This window comes from Zea mays, chromosome 4, assembly GCF_902167145.1.
Source record: "Zea mays cultivar B73 chromosome 4, Zm-B73-REFERENCE-NAM-5.0, whole genome shotgun sequence".
NCBI classification, from domain to species: domain Eukaryota; kingdom Viridiplantae; phylum Streptophyta; class Magnoliopsida; order Poales; family Poaceae; genus Zea; species Zea mays.
The window spans coordinates 130,956,153-130,982,928 of NC_050099.1; the positions used below are offsets into that span (position 1 = coordinate 130,956,153).

The window sequence follows — 26,776 nt, forward strand, 5'->3', positions numbered from 1 at the left end:
GGGTTTTCTGAAGCTAGTGGAACTTTGTAAAGGCCTCGTAGTGTTACCCTGCCTCGCTTCCTTGGTAGAGGTGTATGGGGCCCGTACAACCCCGTGGCAGATGGGTAACATGACTTGTGGGTAAAGATGCGCAACCTCTGCAGAGTGTAAAACTGGTATACTAGCCGTGCTCACGGTCATGAGCAGCTCGGACCCTCACATGATTAACTTATGGAACTTAAATTCAATTTGTCATATGCATTGCATCGCAGGTGATGTTGTTACTTCTGTTCTACTACTTAATTGGGTTGGTATTTACTTATACTTAGTAATTGCTAATAAAATTTTGACCAACTTTAAAAGCAATGCTCAGCTTTAACCATCTCCGTTGGTAAGCCTTACACTTCACATGAGCTCCCATCTTTGGTGAGTTCATGCACATTATTCCCCACAACTTGTTGAGCAATGAACGTATGTGAGCTCACTCTTGCTGTCTCACACCCCCCACAGGTCAAGAACAGGTACCCCAGGATGAGGCGCATGGAGGATGCTGCGATGTGTTCGTGAGAGGTCTAGGCCGTTGTCTCCCAGTCAACTTTGGGTTGCTGGACCGTTGTCTCCTTATAATGTAATTATTTATTTATTTTGTATAGAACTCCTGTTATATAGTAAAGATGTGACATTCGATCCTATGCCATGATTCATCATATGTGTGAGACTTGGTCCCAGCACACCTGGTGATTATGTTTGCGCCCGGGTCTTGGTGGCCCTAAAACCCGGGTGTGACAGAAGTGGTATCAAAGGAATGTTGACTGTAGGACGTAACCTAAATAGAACTGGATAACCCTTATCTACTTACCTCTGCTACTCTGATTCAATTCTAAACTTATCTTAATCTTTTCTCATATATTTCCACTTTACTCTGATTATTCTTACCTTTTTCCTTCTAAAGACAAAAGTGGATTTCACACTTTGAAATCATGTGCCTAGAGTGACCTTTAGGAATAGGAGACCTAATCTTAGGAACAAAAACAAAACTATTTTTATACATATAGGTGTGCTTTAATGCTTGTTCTTATGATACTTGTTTGATTTGGATCTTTGATTGAGTGTGATGGGTTGTGGATCAATGTCCACAATTACATCTGCATATACATATAGGCATAAATATAAATAAATAAAATTCATAATATAACTAAACAACCTAGATTATCCGTCATTAAAGTATCTAGCCTAACAATATCCATCTCATCTTGAAAGATTCTATCCTACACTCATAGATCCATCTTATCTTAAAAGATACTCATCTTATCTTGAAAAGATCTTATGTCACCCTAATAGATCTAACTAACCTCAAAAGATTTTACCTTATCCTTATGGATTCATCTTGCCCTAATTAGCATATTTATCCCACTCTAAAGTAACAACCATGATCTAATTAATGAAATCTTATCAAGTCTATCTAGTCATAACAACCTAACCTAAACTAACCTAATCTAGATTTTATCTAATCTATTATGATATAATCTAGAGTAAGTTACTTAATGTTGGTACAAAGGATAAGGTCATACTCCTAATTCACTTAAGACTAAATTGGTCACTTAAATCAACTCGGCTATACCCAACAACCTGACCTACATAACAGATCTATCTTAGCCTCTTGTCCCAAACCCGGACGGAGACACCAAAGAGCAAGAAGGAGGAGATCAACCTCGACATGGAAGAATAGGAGTCAAATCAGATCTCGAGATGATTCAAGATTTACCACCTTGGATGGAGTCTTCCCTTACCAAGTTCTTCTTACCATCAGCTAACCTCACTCTTCACCATCTCTCTTCTTACCTAACTGTGTGTCTAAACATAGGAGATACCCATGCATTTCTAATTACCTGCTAAATAGTAAAAAAAGAATTTTATTTTTTAATCAATTAGAAACTACAATCTCAATTACAAACTAATCTTGGTATAATTTTTCTTTCTTACAAATCTCGAGGACGAGATTTCTGTTAAGGGGGTAGGATTTGTAAAGCCCAAAATTGGTATAATAAAAAAAATAAAGAAAAAATATTTATGATAATATTCCAAGATTTAAACAAAATTCTTTTATAATCAAAGATTAAAATACCCTCATGTAACTTAGACCAACCTTTGTTGAATAATATGATTAGAAATGTCCTCCAAAAGAACTAAGTTAAAAAAATATATAATTTAATGAACATTACACACTAGAAACTCCTCTCTCTTAAATAAATAGGAACATAATTTTAAATTAACCTACAAGAGTAATAAAGATTCGATTATATGTATTGTGTAATTGAGCCTTACACACTTGAATCATTTGCCCCAATAATTGAATAAAATAAATAATATAAATAAAGTTGCATCTCATACTGGTATCCTTTTGATTGTTCATTATAATTAAGTTTAGAATTTAAACTTTATTTGAAGACCATTTGAAATTAGAGGTTTAAATGAAACAAAAAGAAAAGAAAAAGACTGGCTTACCTACATGGGCTGTTTTCCCCTCTGTTCGGCCCATTCTGCAGCCTACGCCGCGGGCGCCTATCCACGTCACTGACGCGCGGGTCCCACGCTGCAGGCCCTGAGACAGCGCTCCCCTTCCCCACGCCACTGTTCCACTGATGGTGGGGTCACCTTGGCAGCTCCATCCCCTCCGCGTGAACGCAACAAACATGGGCACGATCTCAGCGATTCCGTTGGGATCCTCGCTGCTGGCGCAACAAACTCCATATGGGATCCGCGGAATCCGTTGCTCCCGCCCGGATATCCCTCCATGGGAGTATAAACGATAGCCACGTGACCCCCCTCATCATCTTAGTAGGACGGTCGTCATAACTGCGAGGAGCGACGAGAGCAGAGAGAGGGAGGAAAAGGAGGGAGCCCACCGATCATCGACCAACGCGTACGCCGCCGCGGAAGTATTCCTGCTAGACCCCGTGGGCCTTCGGGACAAGCCGGGTGCGTTCGTGACCTCGCCACGTGTGATTGGTGGCTAGGGCACCGTGAATTGCACGCCGGAGCCATCCCTCCGCCGCGCATCAACGGGTGCTCGCGGCCGGCCACATCGTCATTTCCCTTGTCGGTACGATGCCCTCCTTAGGATGCGTTTTCATCTTTCCGTCACAAAAAATGGGTTGGGTAGTGTCTGGTGCTCGGTGGCGTGAGTATGACTCACTCCGGCGCCGCCGCCGCCGTGCGGTGCGCTTGGTTCGCCGCGTTTCTCGCCAGGGAAGAAGACAACCGCCTCGCCGCTGATATCTAAATGGACGGCCACGATTAGGAGCGAGGGACCCCTTCGGTCGGATTTAATCTGGAACGTTGGCACGGTATCGGACGGAGAGGGATGAGTCAGGACGGGATTGCTCCCATCCGTGGATGTTAGATCTAACGGTCGAAATGAGGTATACGTTATAAGCTGCGCGATCTAATCTAGGCGCTTTGTTGCCGATCGGACGGCCGTTGTCGCTCCATACCCCTTCGCGAACACACTTTCATAGGAACCCCCCTGGAAATTAGAAAATAGAACCCGCCGTCCCTCGCTACTGTGCTCTGAGTCTTAGGTTTATTCGCGCAGAGCCCCCTCTACTTTTCTGTTTTTATGCGCGCGAACGAGAGACCCGAGTAATTCAATAAATAAATTTAGAAATTGATTTTAAATGTATAAATAATTCCTAGAACTTGTTTAATCCATAGAAAATTCATATTAAGTCCAAATTAATCCATTCCAATTCCTATACTTTTGTAATATTATTAATTATCATCTAGTACCACTGTTTTGACATGAATATCACAATAAAATTTGTATCCTATTTAATCTTGTACAAAACACATAAAACCTTCAGAAATTCATAACTTAAAATCCATAACTCCAATATTAATGATTCTTGTTCCTATGATCTTATTTTAATTTGTAAATTATTATTGTGTATTTTATTTACATGTTTGGTGTGATGTTAATTTTGCCTGCACCATGTTTGTCTGTATTGCTACGTTTAGCAGTGAGGGCACGAGTCATCTGAAAAGCAAGTTGGTACCTGGAATCTCAAGTCCCAGGCAAGTTGTGTCCTTGATCACTTCTTTTTACCCATTCATGTTCTGATTAATCATAATGATCTGCATAGGTTAATTTTGATGGGACCCAATAGGTCACCCTAGTTTGACTATCTTTATGCCTTGTTTACCACTAAACTTCTGGGTAGTACTTGCTAGTGCTTTATGTGGATTTGGGCATTGAGATACACATTATTCATGATTATACTTTTGTTATCCGTTGTTATTTACTGTTCATGATAAGATCATTATGTTAATTGGAACATGGAGCGACCACCCGGGAAAACAGTGCTACCACAAGGGTTTATGGATGCCCTTGGCTGATTAATTAGGAAAGCTAGTGGAAGACTACCTTACCCGAAAGGGGCAAGGGCAGTAGGGGAGTGGTTAGTGTGGGGAGGTCCTTGGTTGATTTTGCTGCGATGGCGGTCAGACAAGGGATCCCTGCATTGGAGCTTCCTATAAACTGTAGCGGGTTTTCTGAAGCTAGTAGAACTTTGTAAAGGCCTCGTAGTGTTACCCTGCCTCGCTTCCTTGGTAGAGGTGTATGGGGCCCGTACAACCTCGTGGCAGATGGGTAACATGACTTGTGGGTAAAGATGCGCAACCTCTGCAGAGTGTAAAACTGGTATACTAGCCGTGCTCACGGTCATGAGCAGCTCGGACCCTCACATGATTAACTTATGGAACTTAAATTCAATTTGTCATATGCATTGCATCGCAGGTGATGTTGTTACTTCTGTTCTACTACTTAATTGGGTTGGTATTTACTTATACTTAGTAATTGCTAATAAAATTTTGACCAACTTTAAAAGCAATGCTCAGCTTCAACCATCTCCATTGGTAAGCCTTACACTTCACATGAGCTCCCATCTTTGGCGAGTTCATGCACATTATTCCCCACAACTTGTTGAGCAATGAACGTATGTGAGCTCACTCTTGCTGTCTCAGACCCCCCACAGGTCAAGAACAGGTACCCCAGGATGAGGCGCATGGAGGATGCTGCGATGTGTTCGTGAGAGGTCTAGGTCGTTGTCTCCCAGTCAACTTTGGGTTGCTGGACCGTTGTCTCCTTATAATGTATTTATTTATTTATTTATTTTGTATAGAACTCCTGTTATATAGTAAAGATGTGACATTTGATCCTGTGCCATGATTCATCATATGTGTGAGACTTGGTCCCAGCACACCTGGTGATTATGTTTGCGCCCGGGTCTTGGTGCCCCTAAAACCCGGGTGTGACAATTCCTTAGGACACACATCCCCAATGGACATGTTCCTTAGTGCGACGCACGAAGCCTCTTCATCATCTAGTTCATCAAGATAAACTTGCTCCACTTGGGAGCTATTAGTCTCATCAAACACAATGTCACAAGAAACCTCAACTAATCAAGTGGATTTGTTGAAGACTCTATATGCCCTTGTGTTTGAGTCATATCCTAGTAAAAAGCCTTCTACAACCTTAGGAGCAAATTTAGATTTTCTACCTCTTTTAACAAGAATAAAACATTTGCTACCAAAGACTCTAAAATATGAAACATTGGGCTTTTTACCTGTCGGGGACCATAATTAGGGGTACCCTCAAGACGCCTAATTCTCAGCTGATAACCCCCATCAGCATAAAGCTGCAGAGGCCTGATGGGAGCGATTAAGTCAGGGATCAGTCCATACGAGCGACTCGATCACGCCTCGCCCGAGCCTAGCCTCGGGCAAGGGCAGCCGACCCCGAGGGGTTTCCGTCTCGCCCGAGGCCCCCCTTTAACGGCGGACACATCTCCGGCTCGCCCGAGGCCTTGCCTTCGCTAAGAAGCAACCCTGACTAAATCATCGCTCCGACCGACCGAGTCGCAGGAGCATTTAACGCAAAGGTAGCCTGACACCTTTATCCTGACGCGCGCCCCCCGGCAGAGCCGAAGTGACCACCGTCACTTCGCCGCTCCACTGACCGGTCTGACAGAAGGACAGCGCCGCCTGCGCCACTCCGACTGCAGTGCCACTTGACAGAGTGAGACTGACAGGCAGTCAGGCCTTGCCAAAGGCGTCATAGGAAACTCCGCTCCGCCCGACCCAGGGCTCGGACTCGGGCTAGGCCCCGGAAGACGGCGAACTCTGCTCCGCCCGACCCAGGGCTCGGACTCGGGCTAAGCCCCGGAAGACGACGAACTCCGCTCTGCCCGACCCAGGGCTCGGACTCGGGCTAAGCCCCGGAAGACGACGAACTCCGCTCTGCCCGGCCCAGGGCTCGGACTCGGGCTAAGCCCCGGAAGATGGCGAACTCCGCTCCGCCCGACCCAGGGCTCGGACTCGGGCTAAGCCCCGGAAGACGGCGAACTCCGCTCCGCCCGACCCAGGGCTCGGACTCGGGCTAAGCCCCGGAAGACGACGAACTCCGCTCCGCCCGGCCCAGGGCTCGGACTCGGGCTAAGCCCCGGAAGACGGCGAACTCCGCTCCGCCCGACCCAGGGCTCGGACTTGGGCTAAGCCCCGGAAGACGGCGAACTCCGCTCCGCCCGACCCAGGGCTCGGACTTGGGCTAAGCCCCGGAAGACGACGAACTCTGCTCCGCCCGACCCAGGGCTCGGACTCGGGCTCAGCCCCAGAAGACGACGAACTCCGCTTTGCCCGACCCCAGGGCTCGGACTCCGCCCCGGCCTCTACCGAATGACCTCCGCCTCGCCCGACCCAGGGGCTCGGGCTCGGCCTCGGCCACGGAAGACAGACTCAACCCCGGCTTCGGAGGAGCCCCCATGTCGCCCGACCTCGGGCGCGGGCCCGCCACGTCAACAGGAAGCGCCATCATCACCCTACCCCGAGCCGACTCGGGCCGCAGAGAACAAGACCGGTGTCCCATCTGGCTAGCTCCGCCAGATAGGCAATGATGGCGCCCCACGTGCCCTGTGACGACGGCGGCTCTCAGCTCTCTTACGGAAGCAGGAGGACGTCAGCAAGGACTCGACCGCTCCGACAGCTGTCCCTCCGCTCGGCTCCGTTGCTCCTCCGACGGCCACGACATCACACCGACTGGGTGCCAAGATCTCTCCGGCTGCCACATCGGCATGTACTTAGGGCGCTAGCTCTCCCTCGCTAGACACGTAGCACTCTGCTACACCCCCATTGTACACCTGGATCCTCTCCTTACGCCTATAAAAGGAAGGACCAGGGCCTTCTTAGAGAAGGTTGGCCGCGCGGGGACGAGGACGGGACAGGCGCTCTCTTGGGGCCGCTCGCTTCCCTCACCCGCGTGGACGCTTGTAACCCCCTACTGCAAGCGCACCCGACCTGGGCGCGGGACGAACACGAAGGCCGCGGGATTTCCACCTCTCTCACGCCCGTCTCCGGCCACCTCGCTTCCCCCCTTCGCGCTCGCCCACGCGCTCGACCCATCTGGGCTGGGGCACGCGGCACACTCACTCATCGGCTTAGGGACCCCCCGGTCTCGAGACGCCGACAGTTGGCGCGCCAGGTAGGGGCCTGCTGCGTGCTGACGAACAGCTTCCCGTCAAGCTCCGGATGGGCAGTCTCCAGCAACCTCTCCGGCCCGGGACGGTGCTTCGTTTTGGGAGTCTTGAGTTCATGTCCTTCGACGGCAGCTACGACATGATACTCCTTCCACCGCCGCGCGACAACGACAATGGCGGCCGACAACCCGCCCGCCGGCGGCGGAATCGACGACATCTTCCCCGCGTGGTGGAAGAACAACATTCGAGCTCGCCCCGTCCTCTCCCCCGCCAACGGAGGAGGAGGCGGGGCAACCAAGGCCAAGCGGGAGGCTGCGCTTCGTCGGCTGTCGAGCGAATCGATATCCCCAGCGCCCCAACGGGGGGCGCGTCGGGCGTCGACCTCGCGTTTGAGACGAAGGCGAGCGCCGTCCCCCCGCGACACACCAATCCCGAGCAAGTGGACGACGTCAGCGCGCTCGCGGAGGGCTTGCAGGACGTCGCCCTCGTACCTAAGACGACGGTGCAATCAGTCCCCGACGTGACTATGTCGCTCCTCGTCGACCAAAAGGTACTGACTGATTCCCATCCTACGTCATTTCGACTCGGCCTCAACCCGCCTAGCGACCTCGCTTTGGCGGGCGCTCTCGTTGAGGCGAGTGCAACCCCTCTGGGGTTTCGTATGCGGTCGCCTTGGGACCGATTGACGGACGTCTCGACCTACGGGCCCTCTGGGTCCGAGGAAGATGACGATCCCAGCATCTGTTGGGATTTCTCTGGATTTGGCAACCCCAGTGCCATGCAGGACTTTATGACCGCATGTGACTACTGCCTCTCCGACTGTTCCGACGGTAGCCGCGGCCTTGACGACGAGGACTGCGGCCCAAGCCGCGAATGTTTCCACGTCGAGCTAGGGGATCCCTCCGAAGGCAACCATCTCGGCATGCCGGAGGACGGTGATCTCCCTAGGCCGGTGCCTCGCGCTGACATCCCGCGGGAGCTAGCTGTGGTCCCCGTTCCGGCGGGGAGTCACGACCCACAGCTCGAGCAAGTCCGCGGGGCGCAGGCCAGGCTCGACGAGGGAGCAGGAGCGCTTGAGTCGATCCGCCGGGACGTCGGGCAGGTATGGGCGGGCCAACCCCCGGCCGGAGAAATACGTCACCTGCCCCAAGGTTTCCAGCACCGCGTCGCCAACGACGTCAGGGTCAGGCCGCCACCCGCATCCAGCGGGGTCGGTCAGAACCTGGCAGCCGCAGCGATGCTCCTCCGCGCGATGCCGGAGCCATCAACCACCGAGGGTCGGCGAATCCAGGGAGAGCTCAAGAATCTCCTGGAAGGCGCTGCGGCCCGACGGGCCGAGAGCTCTGCCTCCCGAAGGCAGGGATACCCCTCGGAACCTCATGCCGCGACTTCCCGATTCATGCGGGAAGCCTCGGTCTACACCAGGCGTACGCGCAACACCGCGCCTGCGGCCCCGGGCCACCTCGGCAACGAGCACCATCGTCGCGACCGTCGGGCCCACCTCGACGAAAGGGTGCGCCGAGGCTACCACCCGAGGCGTGGGGGACGCTACGACAGCGGGGAGGATCGGAGTCCCTCGCCCGAACCACCCGGTCCGCAGGCCTTCAGTCGGGCCATCCGACGGGCGCCGTTCCCGGCCCGGTTCCGACCCCCGACTACTATCACAAAGTACTCGGGGGAAACGAGACCGGAACTGTGGCTCGCAGACTACCGCCTGGCCTGCCAACTGGGTGGAACGGACGACGACAACCTCATCATCCGCAACCTCCCCCTGTTCCTCTCCGACACTGCTCGTGCCTGGTTGGAGCACCTGCCTCCGGGGCAGATCTCCAACTGGGATGATTTGGTCCAAGCCTTCGCCGACAATTTCCAGGGCACGTACGTGCGCCTCGGGAATTCCTGGGACCTCCGAAGCTGCCGGCAACAGCCGGGAGAGTCTCTTCGGGACTACATCCGGCGATTCTCGAAGCAGCGCACCGAGCTGCCCAACATCACCGACTCGGATGTCATCGGCGCGTTCCTTGCCGGCACCACCTGCCGCGACCTGGTGAGTAAGTTGGGTCGCAAGACCCCCACCAGGGCGAGCGAGCTGATGGACATCGCCACCAAGTTCGCCTCTGGCCAGGAGGCGGTCGAGGCTATCTTCCGAAAGGACAAGCAGCCCCAAGGCCGCCCATCGGAAGAGGCTCCCGAGGCGTCTACTCCGCGTGGCGCCAAGAAGAAAGGCAAGAAGAAGTCGCAAGCGAAACGCGACGCCGCCGACGCGGACCTTGTCGCCGCCGCCGAGTACAAGAACCCTCGGAAGCCCCCCGGAGGTGCTAACCTCTTCGACAAGATGCTCAAGGAGCCGTGCCCCTACCATCAGGGGCCCGTCAAGCACACCCTTGAGGAGTGCGTCATGCTTCGGCGCCACTTCCACAGGGCCGGGCCACATGCAGAGGGTGGCAGGGCCCGCGACGACGACAAAAAGGAAGATCACCAAGCAGGAGAGTTCCCCGAGGTCCGCGACTGCTTCATGATCTACGGCGGGCATGCGGCGAATGCCTCGGCTCGGCATCGCAAGCAAGAGCGCCGGGAGGTCTGCTCGGTGAAGGTGGCGGCGCCAGTCTACCTAGACTGGTTCGACAAGCCCATCACCTTCGACCAAGCTGACCACCCCGACCACGTGTCAAGCCCAGGGAAATACCCGCTCGTCGTCGACCCCATCGTCGGCGACGTCAGGCTCACCAAGGTCCTGATGGACGGGGGCAGCTGCCTCAACATCATCTACGCCGAGACCCTCAGGCTCCTGCGCGTCGATCTGTCCTCCGTCCGAGCAGGCACTGCGCCCTTCCACGGGATCATTCCTGGGAAGCGCGTCCAGCCCCTCGGACGGCTCGACCTTCCCGTCTGCTTCGGAACGCCCTCCAACTTCCGAAGGGAGACTTTGACGTTCGAGGTGGTCGGGTTCCGAGGAACCTACCACGCGGTACTGGGGAGGCCATGCTACGCAAAGTTCATGGCCGTCCCCAACTACACCTACCTGAAGCTCAAGATGCCGGGCCCCAACAGGGTCATCACCGTCGGCCCCACGTACAAACACGCATTCGAATGCGACATGGAGTGCGTGGAGTACGCCGAGGCCCTCGCCGAGTCCGAGGCCCTCATCGCCGACCTGGAGAACCTCTCCAAAGAGGTGCCAGATGTGAAGCGTCATGCCGGCAACTTCGAGCCAGCGGAGACGGTTAAGGCCGTCCCTCTCGACCCCAGTGGCGACACCTCCAAGCAGATCCGGATCGGTTCCGGGCTCGACCCCAAATAGGAAGCAGTGCTCGTCGACTTTCTCCGCGCAAACGCCGACGTCTTTGCGTGGAGTCCCTCGGACATGCCCGACATACCGAGGGATGTCGCCGAGCACTCGCTGGATATTCGGGTCGGAGCCCGACCCGTCAGGCAGCCTCTGCGCCGATTCGACGAGGAGAAGCGCAGAGTGATAGGCGAGGAGATCCACAAGCTAATGGCAGCAGGGTTCATCAAAGAGGTATTCCATCCCGAATGGCTTGCCAACCCTGTGCTTGTGAGAAAGAAAGGGGGAAATGGCGAATGTGTGTAGACTACACTGGTCTCAACAAAGCATGTCCGAAGGTTCCCTACCCTCTACCTCGCATCGATCAAATCGTGGATTCCACTGCTGGGTGTGAAACCCTGTCCTTCCTCGATGCCTACTCAGGGTATCACCAAATCCGGATGAAAGAGTCCGACCAGCTCGCGACTTCTTTCATCACGCCCTTCGGCATGTACTGCTATGTCACCATGCCGTTCGGTTTGAGGAATGCGGGCGCGACGTACCAGCGGTGCATGAACCATGTGTTCGGCGAACACATCGGTCGCACAGTCGAGGCCTATGTCGATGACATCGTAGTCAAGACAAGGAAGGCTTCCGACCTCCTCTCCGACCTTGAAGTGACATTCCGATGTCTCAAAGCGAAAGGCGTCAAGCTCAATCCCGAGAAGTGTGTCTTCGGGGTGCCCCAGGGCATGCTCTTGGGGTTCATCGTCTCCGAGCGAGGCATCGAAGCCAACCCAGAGAAGATCGCAGCTATCATCAGCATGGGGCCCATCAAGGACTTAAAAGGCGTACAGAGGGTCATGGGATGTCTCGCGGCCCTGAGCCGCTTCATCTCACGCCTCGGCGAAAGAGGTCTGCCGCTGTACCGCCTGTTAAGGAAGGCCGAGTGTTTTGCTTGGACCCCTGAGGCCGAGGAAGCTCTCGGGAACCTAAAGGCGCTCCTTACAAAGGCGCCTATCTTGGTACCCCCAGCTGATGGAGAAGCCCTCTTGGTCTACGTCGCCGCGACCACTCAGGTGGTTAGCGCCGCGATTGTGGTCGAGAGGCAAGAAGAGGGGCATGCATTGCCCGTTCAGAGGCCAGTTTACTTCGTCAGCGAGGTACTGTCCGAAACCAAGATCCGCTACCCACAAGTTCAGAAGCTGCTGTATGCAGTGATCCTGACGAGGCGAAAGTTGCGACATTACTTCGAGTCTCATCCGGTAACTGGGGTGTCATCCTTCCCCCTGGGGGAGATCATCCAGTGCCGAGAGGCCTCGGGCAGGATCGCAAAGTGGGCGGTGGAAATCATGGGCGAGACAATCTCGTTCGCCCCTCGGAAGGCCATCAAGTCCCAGGTATTGGCGGACTTCGTAGCCGAATGGGTCGACACCCAGCTGCCGACGGCTCCGATCCAACCGGAGCTCTGGACCATGTTTTTCGACGGGTCGCTGATGAAGACGGGAGCCGGCGCGGGCCTGCTCTTCATCTCGCCCCTCGGGAAACACCTACGCTACGTGCTACGCCTCCATTTCCCGGTGTCCAACAATGTGGCTGAGTACGAGGCTCTGGTCAACGGGTTGCGGATCGCCATCGAGCTAGGGGTTAGACGCCTCGACGCCCGCGGTGACTCGCAGCTCGTCATCGACCAAGTCATGAAGAACTCCCACTGCCACGACCCGAAGATGGAGGCCTACTGCGATGAGGTTCGGCGCCTGGAAGACAAGTTCTACGGGCTCGAGCTTAACCACATCGCTCGGCGCTACAACGAGACTGCGGACGAGCTGGCAAAAATAGCCTCGGGGCGAACGACGGTTCCCCCGGACGTCTTCTCCCAGGATCTGCATCAACCCTCCGTCAAGATCAACGACACGCCTGAGCCCGAGGTACCCTCGGCCCAGCCCGAGGCGTCCTCGGTTCAGCCCAAGGTACCCTCAGCCCCCGAGGGCGAGGCACTGCACGTCGAGGAGGAGCGGAGCGGGGCCACGCCTGACCGAGATTGGCAGACCCCGTACCTGCAATATCTCTGCCAAGGAGAGCTACCCCTCGACCAAGCCGAGGCTCGGCGGGTAGCGCGACGCGCCAAGTCGTTCGTCTTGCTGGGCGATGAGAAGGAGCTCTACCACCGCAGCCCCTCGGGCATCCTCCAGCGATGCATCTCCATCACCGAAGGTCAGGAACTCCTGCAAGAAATACACTCGGGGGCTTGCGGCCATCATGCAGCGCCTCGAGCCCTCGTCGGGAATGCTTTCCGGCAAGGCTTCTACTGGCCAACGGCGGTGGCTGACGCCACTAGAATTGTTCGCACCTGCGAAGGGTGCCAATTCTATGCGAAGCAGACCCACCTGCCCGCTCAAGCTCTGCAGACGATACCCATCACCTGGCCCTTTGCTGTGTGGGGTCTGGACCTCGTCGGTCCCTTACAGAAGGCGCCCGGGGGCTACACGCACCTGCTGGTCGCCATCAACAAATTCTCCAAGTGGATCGAGGTCCGACCCCTGAACAACATCAGGTCCGAGCAGGCGGTGGCGTTCTTCACCAGCAACTCACCCCATCGCATTAACTCCGCGGCGGGACGGGCGACGCTTCTGGTAGGAGAAGCGGGCGACGCTTCGCCTTCACCGTAATAACCGCGCCAAAAAAGGTACGCCACGTCGTTCGATTTCGTATCCTTTTCCTTTTTTCCTCTTTCTCTATCTCTTGCAACAGGGACCGGGAAAGGGGGATACCCCGAAAAGGATCCTTCCCTGTGAAGGAACCGGGCTCCGAGCCCCCCTACTGATCAGAGGTTCGAAGGCTGGCCCTCCGAGGGGTTCAACAGACGCCTCAGATCGCGTGGGCCCTACACCCACTACTGGTCAGAGGTTCGAAGGCCGGCCCCCCGAAGGGCTCCACGGCCGCCTCAGGCTACTTGGGCTCCGCGCCCATTACTGATCAGGGGTTCGAAGGCTGGCCCCCGAAGGGTTCACAGTCGCCTCAGACACCGAGCGAGGGATGACCAGGGGTACGTTCGATACATAACCAAGGCTCGGGCTGCGCTCCCGAGGTACCCTAGGACATTTCCGAGACCAGCGGGAGCGATCTTGTAACGGAATCCCATCGGAGGGAGGCATCGAGCCCTCGGACCCCGTCGCCAGGGGACCGGGTCCGGCAGATCACCCGCAGGTACTTTTGGGCGTGCCTCTGGGCCCCTAGCCGACCCCAACGAACGGGGCACGGACGTTCACTCGGATTACCCGCTTGCAGCTCACCGGAGACACCATGTTCGGTGCCCATCGAGGGTAACATGGCGCTCTCCCCCCTCCTCCTTGCGGAAAGGCGACGTAGGGGCGTATGTAAAAAAGCCGAGTCTGTCCCTGATCGCCCTCTCGCCCTGTGCGGAGGCTCGGGGGCTGCTCTCGCAAACCCGGCTCCGGCCGAACCGTTGACAGCATCAACATACCAGCCCGAGAACTTGGGCCCCGACCGTGCACCCGGGCTACGGCCAGTTCGCATGAGGGAACAACCAGACCAGCCGAAGCATTACGCAAGGCATTAAGAACTCGGGGGAGTGAAACCACTCCTCCGAGGCCTCGGGGGCTACACCCGGCGGGTGCGCTCGCGCGCACCCACCGGAACAAAATGCAACCGAGAAAGGCTGGTCCCCTTGCAAAAAAGTGCGACGAAAGCCTCCAAGCGAGTGCTAACACTCCCTTCGAGGCTCGGGGGCTACTGTCGGGGACCATAATTAGGGGTACCCTCAAGACGCCTAATTCTCAGCTGGTAACCCCCATCAGCATAAAGATGCAGAGGCCTGATGGGAGCGATTAAGTCAGGGATCAGTCCATACGAGCGACTCGATCACGCCTCGCCCGAGCCTAGCCTCGGGCAAGGGCAGCCGAACCCGAGGGGTTTCCGTCTCGCCCGAGGCCCCCCTTTAACGGCGGACACATCTCCGGCTCGCCCGAGGCCTTGCCTTCGCTAAGAAGCAACCCTGACTAAATCGTCGCGCCGACCGACCGAGTCGCAGGAGCATTTAACGCAAAGGTAGCCTGACACCTTTATCCTAACGCGCGCCCCCCGGCAGAGCCGAAGTGACCACCGTCACTTCGCCGCTCCACTGACCGGTCTGACCGAAGGACAGCGCCGCCTGCGCCACTCCGACTGCAGTGCCACTTGACAGAGTGAGACTGACAGGCAGCCAGGCCTTGCCAAAGGCGCCATAGGAAACTCTGCTCCGCCCGACCTAGGGCTCGGACTCGGGCTAGGCCCCGGAAGACGGCGAACTCCGCTCCGCCCGACCCAGGGCTCGGACTCGGGCTAAGCCCGGGAAGACGGCGAACTCCGCTCCGCCCGACCCAGGGCTCGGACTCGGGCTAAGCCCCGGAAGACGACGAACTCCGCTCCGCCTGGCCCAGGGCTCGGACTCGAGCTAAGCCCCGGAAGACGGCGAACTCCGCTCCGCCCGACCCAGGGCTCGGACTTGGGCTAAGCCCCGGAAGACGGCGAACTCCGCTCCGCCCGACCCAGGGCTCAGACTCGGGCTAAGCCCCGGAAGACGACGAACTCCGCTCTGCCCGGCCCAGGGCTCGGACTCGGGCTAAGCCCCGGAAGACGGCAAACTCCGCTCCGCCCGACCCAGGGCTCGGACTCGGGCTAAGCCCCGGAAGACGGCGAACTCCGCTCCGCCCGACCCAGGGCTCGGACTCGGGCTAAGCCCCGGAAGACGACGAACTCCGCTCCGCCCGACCTAGGGCTCGGACTCGGGCTCAGCCCCAGAAGACGACGAACTCCGCTTCGCCCGACCCCAGGGCTCGGACTCCGCCCCGGCCTCTGCCGAATGACCTCCGCCTCGCCCGACCCAGGGGCTCGGGCTCGGCCTCGGCCACGGAAGACAGACTCAAACCCGGCTTCGGAGGAGCCCCCACGTCGCCCGACCTCAGGCGCGGGCCCGCCACGTCAACAGGAAGCGCCATCATCACCCTACCCCGAGCCGACTCGGGCCGCAGAGAACAAGACCGGTGTCCCATCTGGCTAGCTCCGCCAGATAGGCAATGATGGCGCCCCATGTGCCCTGTGACGACGGCGGCTCTCAGCTCTCTTACAGAAGCAGGAGGACGTCAGCAAGGACTCGACCGCTCCGACAGCTGTCCCTCCGCCAGGCTCCGTTGCTCCTCCGACGACCACGACATCACACCGACTGGGTGCCAAGATCTCTCCGGCTGCCACATCGGCATGTACTTAGGGCACTAGCTCTCCCTCGCTAGACACGTAGCACTCTGCTACACCCCATTGTACACCTGGATCCTCTCCTTACGCCTATAAAAGGAAGGACCAGGGCCTTCTTAGAGAAGGTTGGCCGCGCGGGGACGAGGACGGGACAGGCGCTCTCTTGGGGCCGCTCGCTTCCCTCACCCGCGTGGACGCTTGTAACCCCCTACTGCAAGCGCACCCGACCTGGGCGCGGGACGAACACGAAGGCCGCGGGATTTCCACCTCTCTCACGCCCGTCTCCGGCCACCTCGCTTCCCCCCTTCGCGCTCGCCCACGCGCTCGACCCATCTGGGCTGGGGCACACGGCACACTCACTCGTCGGCTTAGGGACCCCCCGGTCTCGAGACGCCGACATTACCGGTGAGGAGTTCATATGATGTCTTCTTGAGGATTCGGTGAAGGTAGAGCCGGTTGATGGAGTAGCAGGCGGTGTTAATCGCCTCAGCCCAAAATCGGTCCGGAGTCTTGTACTCATCAAGCATGGTCCTTGCCATGTCTAGTAGAGTTCTATTCTTCCTCTCCACTACACCATTTTGTTGAGGTGTGTAGGGAGAAGAGAACTCATGCTTGATGCCCTCCTCCTGAAGAAAGCCTTGAATTTGAGAGTTCTTGAACTCCGTCCCGTTGTCGCTTCTTATCTTCTTGATTATCAATCCGAACTCATTTTGAGCTCGTCTCAAGAATCTCTTTAAGGTCTCTTGGGTTTGAGATTTTTCCTGCAAAAAGAATACCCAAGTGAAGCGAGAATAATCATCCACAATTACTAGACAGTACTTACTCCTGCCGATGCTTATGTAAGCTATCGGGCCGAATAGATCCATGTGTAGTACGTAGTTCCAGTGGCCTGTCCGTTGTCATTATGTTTTTGTGTGGATGATGGGTACCAACTTGCTTCTCTGCTTGACATGGGCTACAAACCCTGTCTTTCTCAAAATGAACATTTGTTAGTCCCAAAATGTGCTCTCCCTTTAGAAGCTTGTGAAGTTTCTTCATCCCAACATGGGCTAGTCGGCGATGCCAGAGCCAACCCATATTAGTCTTAGTAATTAAGCAAGTATCGAGTTCAGCTCTATTAAAATCAACTAAGTATAGCTGACCCTCTAATACTCCCTTAAATGCTACTGAATCATCACTTCTTCTAAAGACAGTAACACCTAAATCCGTAAAAAGACAATTGTAACCCATTTTGCATAATTGATATACAGAAAGCAAATTGTAATCTAAAGAATCTACAAGAAAAACATTGGAAATATAATGGTCAGGAGATATAGCAATTTTACCAAGTCCTTTGACCAAACCTTGATTTCCATCCCCGAATGTGATAGCTCTTTGGGGATCTTCGTTTTTCTGATAGGAGAAGAACATCCTTTTCTCCCCTATCATGTGGTTTGTGCATCCGCTATCAATAATCCAACTTGAGCCCCCGGATGCATAAACCTACAAAACAAGTTTAGGCCTTGTTCTTAGGTACCCAAATGGTCTTGGGTCCTTTCACATTAGAAACAAGCACCTTGGGTACCCAAACACAAGTGTTGGAGCCCTTGTGTTTGCCCCCAACATATTTGGCAACTACTTTGCCTGATTTGTTAGTGAGCACATAAGAAGCATCAAAAGTTTTAAATGAAACATTAGGTTCATTTGATGCAGTAGGAGTTTTCTTTTTAGGCATTTTAGCATGGGTAGAATGCCTAGAGCTAGATGCCTCATTCTTGTACATAAAAGCATGATGGGAAACGGAATGAGACTTCTTAGCATGAATTCTCCTAATCTTGTGCTCAGGATAACCAGTAGGATATAAAATGTAACCCTCTTTATTCTGAGCCATGGGAGCCTTGCCCTTAACAAAATTAGACAATCTTTTGGGGACATTAAGTTTGACATTGCTTCTCTGTTGGAAACCAATGCCATCCTTGATGCCAGGGCGTCTCCCACTATAGAGCATGCTTCTAGCAAATTTAAATTTTTCATTCTCTATCTCATGCTCATTAATTTTAGCAGTAAGTTGAGCTATGTGATCATTTTGTTGTTTAATTAAAGCAAGGTGATCATGGATAGCATCAACATTAATGTCTCTATATCTAATACAAATAGTGACATGATCAACACTAGATGTAGAGGGTTTGCAAGCACTTAATTCATCAATCTTAGCATGTAAAATAGCATTCTCATTTCTAAGATTGGAAATAGAAACATTGCAAACATTTAAATCTTTAGCCTTAGAAATTAACTTATCATTCAATTTATCAATCTTAGCAATTAAACTAGCAATTAAACTAGCAAATTCAATTTATCAATCTTAGCAATTAAACTAGCATTTTCATTTCTAAGATTGGTAATTGAATCATGGCAAATGCCTAGCTCTTTAGTCAAGTTTTCATTCTTCTCTACTTCCTGAGCATAAGCATTGTTCACCTTAACATGCTTTTTATTTTCCTTAATAAGGAATTCCTCTTAGCTATCCAAGAGTTCATCCTTCTCATGAATGGCTCCTATTAATTCATTCAATTTTTCTTTTTGTTGCATGTTAAGGTTGGCAAAAAGTGTAAGTAAATCATCTTCATCATCACTAGAACTACCCTCATCACTAGATGTAGTATATTTGGGGGTGGTTCTAGTTTGTACCTTCTTCTTTTTGTCGTCCTTTGCCATGAGGCACTTGTGGCCGACGTTGGGGAAGAGAAGACCCTTGTTGACGGCGATGTTGGCGGCATCCTCGTCGGAGGAGGAGTCGGTGGAGCTCTCATCGGAGTCCCATTCCCGACACACGTGGGCATCGCCGCCCTTCTTCTTGTAGTATCTCTTCTTCTCCTTCTTCCCCCTCTTTGTCGTTGTCCCTGTCACTATCACTAGACATAGGACATTTAGCGATAAAATGACCGGGCTTACTACATTTGTAGCAAACCTTCTTGGAGCGGGGTTTGTAATCCTTCCCCCTCCTTTGCTTGAGGATTTGGCGGAAGCTCTTGATGATGAGCGCCATTTCTTTGTTGGCGAGCTTGGAGGCATCGATGGGGAGTCTACTTGATCTAGACTTTTCTTTCTTTTCCTCCATTGCTTTGAATGCGACGGGTTGCACCTCGGGTGTGGAGGTGCCGCCTTGCTCGATGATTTGTTTGGAGCCTTTGATCATTAACTCAAAGCACACAAACTTCCCTATAACCTCCTCGGGAGACATTAGCTTGTATCTAGGATCACCACATATTAATTGAACTTGAGTGGGATTACGAAATATGAGTGATCTAAGAATCACCTTGACCATTTCATGGTCATCCCATTTTGTGCTCCCGAGGTTGCGCACTTGATTCACCAAGGTCTTGAGCCGGTTGTACATGGCTTGTGGCTCATCTCCTTGGTTGAGGACGAATTGATCGAGCTCCCCCTCGATCGTCTCCTTCTTGGTGATCTTGGTCACCTCATCTCCCTCATGCGTGGTCTTGAGCATGTCCCAAATCTCCTTGGCTGTCTTTAACCCTTGCACCTTATTATACTCCTCTCGACACAAGGAGGCGAGGAGTATAGTTGTGGCTTGGGAGTTAAAGTGCCTAATTTGGTCGGCCTCATCCGAATCGTAGTCATTGTCCCCTACCTTCGGTACCTGCGCTCCATACTCAACAATATCCCATATGCTTTTGTGGAGTGAGGTTAGATGATGCCTCATTTTATCACTCCACATACAATAATCCTCACCATAAAAAATGGTGGTTTTCCTAGGGGAACGGAAAGTAATTTAGTGCGTTTAGAAATGCGAGGATAGCGGAGGGGCATCTTACTATACTTCTTGCGCTCATGGCGCTTAGAAGTGATGGACGTTGATTCAGAGCCAGAGGTGGAGGGTGACGAAGAGTCGGCCTCGTAGTAGACCACTTTCTTCATCTTTTTCTTTTTGTCACCTCTCTATTGTGACTTGATGGAGGAAGCAGATTCCTCCTTATGCTTGTGGTCGGACTCCCTCGAATGGGTTCTTCCCGAGCTTGCGGACTTGTCACCGCCGGTCATGATCTCCCTCTTGGCGTGATCTCCCGACATCACTTCAAGTGGTTAGACTCTAATGAAGTACCAGGCTCTGATACCAATTGAAAGTCACCTAGAGGAGGGTGGATAGGCGGAAACTGAAATTTACATCTTTAAACACACTACAAGCCAGGGTTAGCATTAGAATAAAAACCAAGTCCGGGAGAGAGGGGAAAACAAATCAACCAAGAAAATAAAGCGGATGAAACGGTGATTTGTTTTACCGAGGTTCGGTTCCAAAGAACCTAGTCCCCGTTTAGGTGGTCACAAAGACCGGGTCTCTTTCAACCCTTTCCCTCTCTCAAACGGTCACTTAGACCGAGTGAGCTTTCTCCTTAATCAAACAGGTCACTTAGACCCCACAAGGACCACCACACACTTGGTGTCTCTTGCTTTGATTACAAGTCACTTAGAGAACAACAATGAGGAAGAAGAAAGCCAACCAAGCAAACAAGAGCACAAGGAAACACAAATGATCCTCTCACAAGTTTAAATGCGCTAGAGTTGAGTTTGAGACTTTGAGCGGATCGATCTCTTGAATTGTGTCTTTGGAGTGGTGTCTATTGCTCTTGTATTGAATGAGAAGTAGTGAATGCTTGGATGGTTTGGAGTGGAGGTGGTTGGGGGTATTTGTAGCCCCCAACCACCAATTCAACCGTTGGGGCAGGCTACTGTCGATGGGCGCACCAGACAGTCTGGTGCGCCACCGGACAATGTCTGGTGCGCCAGCCACGTCACTCAATCGTTAGGGTTCTGACGATTTCGACCGTTGGAGCTTTGTCTTCATGTGGCACCGGACATTCCGGTGCCGCACCGGTCAGTCCCTGTTCACTGTCCGGTGCGCCTTTTGGCGGCTGCTCTGACTCTGCGTGAACTGTCCACGCACTGTAGCACTTTTGCAGGTGTCCGTTGCAGTCGATCGTTGCGCTAGAGCCGTTGCTCCGCTGGTGCACCGAACAGTCCGGTGGCACACCGGATAGTCCGGTAAATTATAGCGGAGCGGCTCTTCTGAAACCCGAAGGTGGCAAGTTTAGACTCGTACAGCCCTGGGCACCGGACACTGTCCGGTGGCACACCGGACAGTCCGGTGCGTCAGACCAGAGTGCTCTTCGGTTTCTTTTGCTCCTTTCTTTTTGAACCCTAACTTGTTCTTTTTATTGGTTTGTGTTGAACCTTTAGCACCTGTAGAATATATAATCTAGAGCAAACTAGTTAGTCTAATTATTTGTGTTGAGCATTCAACCACCAAAATCATTTATAGGAAAGGTTAATCTCTATTTCCCTTTCAGCGACCTTGATGTAGAAGGCAACAACAGCGACCCAACTTGGGCACGGGTTCCAGAGGCTTCTCTAACAGTAGTGCGTTGCTCCTCCTCATCCACTGGAGAGCCGAGCACAAGAGGAGAAGGTGGCGAGCAGTAGCGCAGACGAGAGCAGCTTCATGGTGGCAAAGTAGGAGCATGTTGGGAGTGGTAGAGGGGAAGGTAACCGCCTGAAGATGTCGGGAGAGGACGCACGAAGGCAAAGTGGAGGGTGCGACAGAGGAAGGTAACCATATGGAGCGTTGGAGGGAAGGTAACCGCCTGAAGATGTCGGGAGAGGATGCACGAAGGCAAAGTGGATGGTGCGACATAGGAAGGTAAGCAGAGGGAGTGATGGAGGGAAGGTAACCGCCTGAAGATGTCGGGAGAGGACGCACGAAGGCAAAGTGGATGGTGCGACAAATGAAGGTAAGAAGAGGGACCGATGGAGGGAAGGTAACCGTCTGAAGATGTCGAGAGAGGACACACGAAGGCAAAGTGGATGGTGCGATAGAGGAAGGTAACCAAAGGGAGCAATGGAGGGAAGGTAACTGCCTGAAGATGATGGGAGTGGATGCACGAAGGCAAAGTGGAGGGTGCGACAGAGGAAGGTATCCAAAGGGAGCGATGGAGGGAAGGTAACCGCCTGAAAATGTCAGGAGAGGACGCACGAAGGCAAAGTGGAGGGTGCGATAGAGGAAGGTATCCAGAGGGTGTGATGGAGGGAAGGTAACCGCCTGAAGATGTTGGGAGAGGACACACGAAGGTAAAGTGGAGGGTGCGACAGAGAAAGGTATCCATGGGGTGCGATGGAGGGAAGGTAACTGCCTAAAGATGTTGGGAGAGGACACACGAAGGCAAAGCGGAGGGTGCGATAGAGGAAGGTATCCAGAGGGAGCGATGGAGGGAAGGTAACTGCATGAAGATGCTGGGAGAGGACACACGAAGGCAAAGTGGAGGGTGCGACAGAGGAAGGTATCCAGAGGGAGTGATGGAGGGAAGGTAACCGCGTGAAGATGTTAGGAGAGGACACACGAAGGCAAAGTGGAGGGTGCGATAGAGGAAGGCAACCAGAGGGAGAGATGGAGCGAAGATAACCGCGTGAAGATGTTAGGAGAGGACGCACGAAGGCAAAGTGAAGAGTGCGATAGAGGAAGGCAACAAGAGGACGCACGAAGGTAAGAAAAGTGGATGGTGCGACAGAGGAAGGTAAGCAAAGGGAGCGATGGAGGGAAGGTAACTACCTGAAGATGTCGGGAGAGGACGCACGAAGGCAAAGTGGATGGTGCGACAAATAAGGTAAGCAGAGGGAGCGATGGAGGGAAGGTAACCGCCTGAAGATGTCGGGAGAGGACGCACGAAGGCAAAGTGGATGGTGTGACAGAGGAAGGTATCCAGAGGGAGCGATTGAGGGAAGGTAACCTCGTGAAGATGTTGGGAGAGGACACACGAAGGCAAAGTGGAGGGTGCGACAGAGGAAGGTATCCAGAGGGAGTGATGGAGGGAAGGTAACCGCGTGAAGATGTTAGGAGAGGACGCACGAAGGCAAAGTGGAGGGTGCGATAGAGGAAGGCAACAAGAGGGAGAGATGGACCGAAGGTAACCGCGTGAAGATGTTAGGAGAGGATGCACGAAGGCAAAGTGGAGGGTACGATAGAGGAAGGCAACCAGAGGGAGAGATGGAGCGAAGGTAACCGCGTGAAGATGTTGGGAGAGGACGCACGAAGGCAAAGTGGAGGGTACGACAAAGGAAGGTAACCTGAGTGAGCGATAGAGAGAAGGTAACCGCCGTAAGAGAGGTCGACGAAATTCACATATAGAGACATGGGAGCCCACCTGTCACAACTAGGGAGAGGCCAAACCATGGGAAGGCAAACTACCCCTTAAGTTTTTAATAGTAGTAGAGATTAAACATAATCATGGTTTATCTCATAGAATTAAAATATAGTGCAAAATGTCTATTTTTGAACAAGTTTTATGGACCATATTTTCATGTGGTCTTGAGCGTTTTACGGACTAAGTTGAAGCAACAAGTCCATAAAGTATCAGTTCAGCCCGATACCGCATACAGATCATGGATTGGTTACAGTAGTTGATACTGCCTGCTGGGAGCGGACCAATACCAAATCACTTGATTTCCTCAGCAGAAGTGAGGCGAGCGGCAGAGCGTCAGCGGGTCATCCCAGGATGCATGTGCGGCGGCACGGCGGCGGCGGCGCGCCCCTGCCTCTCCATGTTCGCATGCCATCCTGCGGGCGCGCGCGCGCAGCATGTGTCAGTACTGTCGCAGATACTAGAAGAGGTAAGCTGAATGAGAATGGATTGATGCTTCACCCCGTACCGTACCGTACCTATGCTCATGTCGAAGCCTCGCTTCTTGAGCTCGCGGTACTCCTGGCAGAGCGCGCAGCACTGGCAGCAGCAGTGCACGCAGCAGTCGGAGCAGGGGCTCACCTGGAGGCCGTACTGCGCGCGCATCTTGGCGCGGTAGAAGCAGGAGTAGACGCACTGACAGCCGGTGAGCAGCATGACGAGCGCGTACAGCGCCCCGCTGGTGCCGCAGGACGTGGAGCCCCGGTCGATGATCTCCGCGGTCTGCCCGAACGTGATGCACGGGCACACGCACGTCACGCAGCCTGCAGAGAGCATAGAGATTCAATCCAATGATCGGCCTCTCTCCCTGTCTCCTCTCAGCTTCTATCTAGGCTCTCTCGCTCGCTCACTCACAGTTGTGGCAGTCGTCGAAGCAGTTGCAGAGCCCGGTGGACCAGGCGGCGACGGGCGCCTGCGCCTGCACCGCGAACGCCGCCGCCATCGCGCCGCCCGCCTGGTAGTAGCCGCCGCCGCCGCTGAAGGGGATGCCCGTGGCCAGCGGCTGCGCACCTTCGTCTGCCGCCTTGGGATACATGGTGGAGCCGTGGAGGCGAGTCCAGACTCCAGAGAGACCGAGAGCTAGCGGAGCCCAGCGTTGGGCTTTTTATTTATTGCCTTGTGCGCGTCCGGTCTAGCTAGCCTGTCCGGCCGCAGCGCGTATTTATCTCGGCGCGACGGTAATGTTTTTTTTTTCAGTGCGCTGTGCCCAAGCACTACGTCAGGTTGTGACGAACTGACGATGGCCCCGGGCCAGCCGTGCAAGCAGGTCAAAGTCGTCTCCCGGCCGCCGAGTACGACGCGGCTGGCCACACCCGGACCGGATGGTGGTACAAGGGTTACGTGGAGCGCCGCGACTCGCGATGCTCATCCTCATGCATGTATGTGGCCTGCCGCACTGCCATGGAATGATCACGTTGTTTTATTTCTGCCCTTGTTTCGACGTCAAGTGTCCGCCTAGCTAGCTAGCTAGAGATGGTAACGTAGCATGCGTCCGTGGACCGGAAGCAAGACTTATCCCTGCCCAACATCGACGACCGAAGTAAACAATAAATAAAATAAAGTGCGCGCGTAGAAATGGCACGGCTCGCTTTCCCGCGGGCCCAAAGACTAACAGGACCACCGATACAAACTAATCCGCTAGTCAAGCTTTCGCCAATATAATGGCACGTTGTTCGGTTGTTGTCTATTCTTCCCACTAATGACATAAGGCGTCCATCCACATTATATTATTCCAAGTGTCAGTGGAACGTGTGATAAGACTAATCTCATCTTGTTGGAGTTTTATTTGTACTCAAAAAGTTTTAAATATTTTGGATGACGTACGTGACAATTATCCTAGAAAAGAGAAGAAGTGAGCTTTATGGCTATCAAACTCTCTGCTTGGCATATTTATCAACTCTTAATAAGTCATTCATGCGAATTAAATCTCCACAGAAAACTTCCCATAAATTCCATTTAACTTTCATTTCATTCTATGTAATATGTCATGTCGGTGCTAAAAAAGAACAACGCTATAAAACTCCACGCGGAGACCAGCCTAATAACCAGAAAAGACGCCTACCAAATTCTTGCAAATGACATATGACTACTTTAGATTCAGAAGGCGCACTACGTGCACACCCACAGTGCTAATGGCTACTACCAGCAATAATATGAAATGGAAGGAAAACATAGTGCGGTGCGTGTGTGTATATATATATATATACCACTAGTAGAAAAGAGCTTAAAGCCTGCGGCACTTATAAATTATCGCTGGTGGTTTCAGTTACCGCGCGCCAGTAAAAAAAACCAGGTAGGTCCGGCTTGGTATTTCCACTGGCGGTTGGTGTAACAGAACCGCCAGTGAAAATATCCTATATCTACTGGCGGTTGTGTTAAGATAACCGCCAGTGGAAATAAGTTTCCACTGGCGGTTTTTCAAGCCAACCGCCAGTGAACTATTTGTTATAAATACCACTCTTCCTCACCCGACAGGAGCTGTAGCTCGCAGCCAACTTCCATTGGAGGCGATTTTGGAGGTCCAGATTTCAAAAAATACAAGGGGGAGGTTTTGGTCTTCATTTTTTGGAAGAAGGTGGATAAGAAAGGTTGGTTTATGTTTCTTTTTCAATTTTTGTTCATTCTTGCTCAATTTTAGCCACATTTTGGATCTAGGGTTTTACATGTGAGAGAGAAGAGTATAGCTAGGTTATTTTCTCTATTTCCTCAAATGAGGTTGCTTAAGATGGTTAGATTTTGTCTATTCTCTCTCCTTTTTCATGTTTAGTTCTCAAATCAGTTTATCCATGACACATATTTAGTTGCTTAATGAATGGTGAATGTGTTGTATGGAGAGGGAGGATGATAGGTTTGGTAATTAAGATTGTTTTTATTAATTGTTATGAAAGGTTGGTTTAATTATGTTTCAATTGCCAATTATTGTTCATTTTTGCTCAATTTTAACTACATTTTGAAACTAGACTTTCACCATGTGTTAGAGATAGGTTTGGGTATTAAGATTTTTTGTTTATTAGTTGCTAGGAAAGTTTGGCTTATGTTTCTTTTGCCAAATTTTGTTCATTTTTCCTCCATTTTAGCCACATTTTGGATCTAGGGTTTCACCATGTGTTAGAGATAAAGTAGTTAGGTTTCCTAATCCAACCGCCTATGACCTTTGTTGTATAAATACCCCTTCATCCTTCCCGACAAAAACTGTGTAGCTCACGTGCATCCCAACTTTCATTGGAAGTCCAGATTTCACAAAATACAAGGGGGAGGTTTTGATCTTTATTTTTTGGAAGAAGGTCGCTAAGAAAGGTTGTTCATGTTTCTTTTGCCAATTTTCTTTATCCATGATATATTTAGTTGTTAGGAAATATTGGTATATGTTTCTCTTGCCAATTTGTGTTCTTGTGTGTTTTATTTTACTTTTTTTACAGGTGATGATAGAGAGGATATCCTGGATGTATAACTTATCAAGGCTAGATCCATCATACATATATGAGGTCCATAGGTTTATTGTTGTCGCTACGAACCATGCTTGG

At 52.6% G+C, this 26,776-nt stretch overlaps 1 protein-coding gene across 1 annotated transcript; it reads right to left on the reverse strand.

Annotated features, from left to right (window-relative positions):
- Positions 1-23,153: 23,153 nt before the first annotated feature.
- Positions 23,154-24,385, reverse strand: CNR2 (Cell number regulator 2). The gene is made up of 3 exons (NM_001151212.2): positions 24,108-24,385; positions 23,732-24,016; positions 23,154-23,629 (listed from the first exon to the last, which is right to left on the reverse strand). The coding sequence occupies exons 1-3, from the start codon at positions 24,286-24,288 to the stop codon at positions 23,550-23,552; spliced, it is 546 nt and encodes a 181-aa protein (NP_001144684.1). The 5' UTR covers positions 24,289-24,385; the 3' UTR covers positions 23,154-23,549.
- Between the last annotated feature and the right edge of the window lie 2,391 nt (positions 24,386-26,776).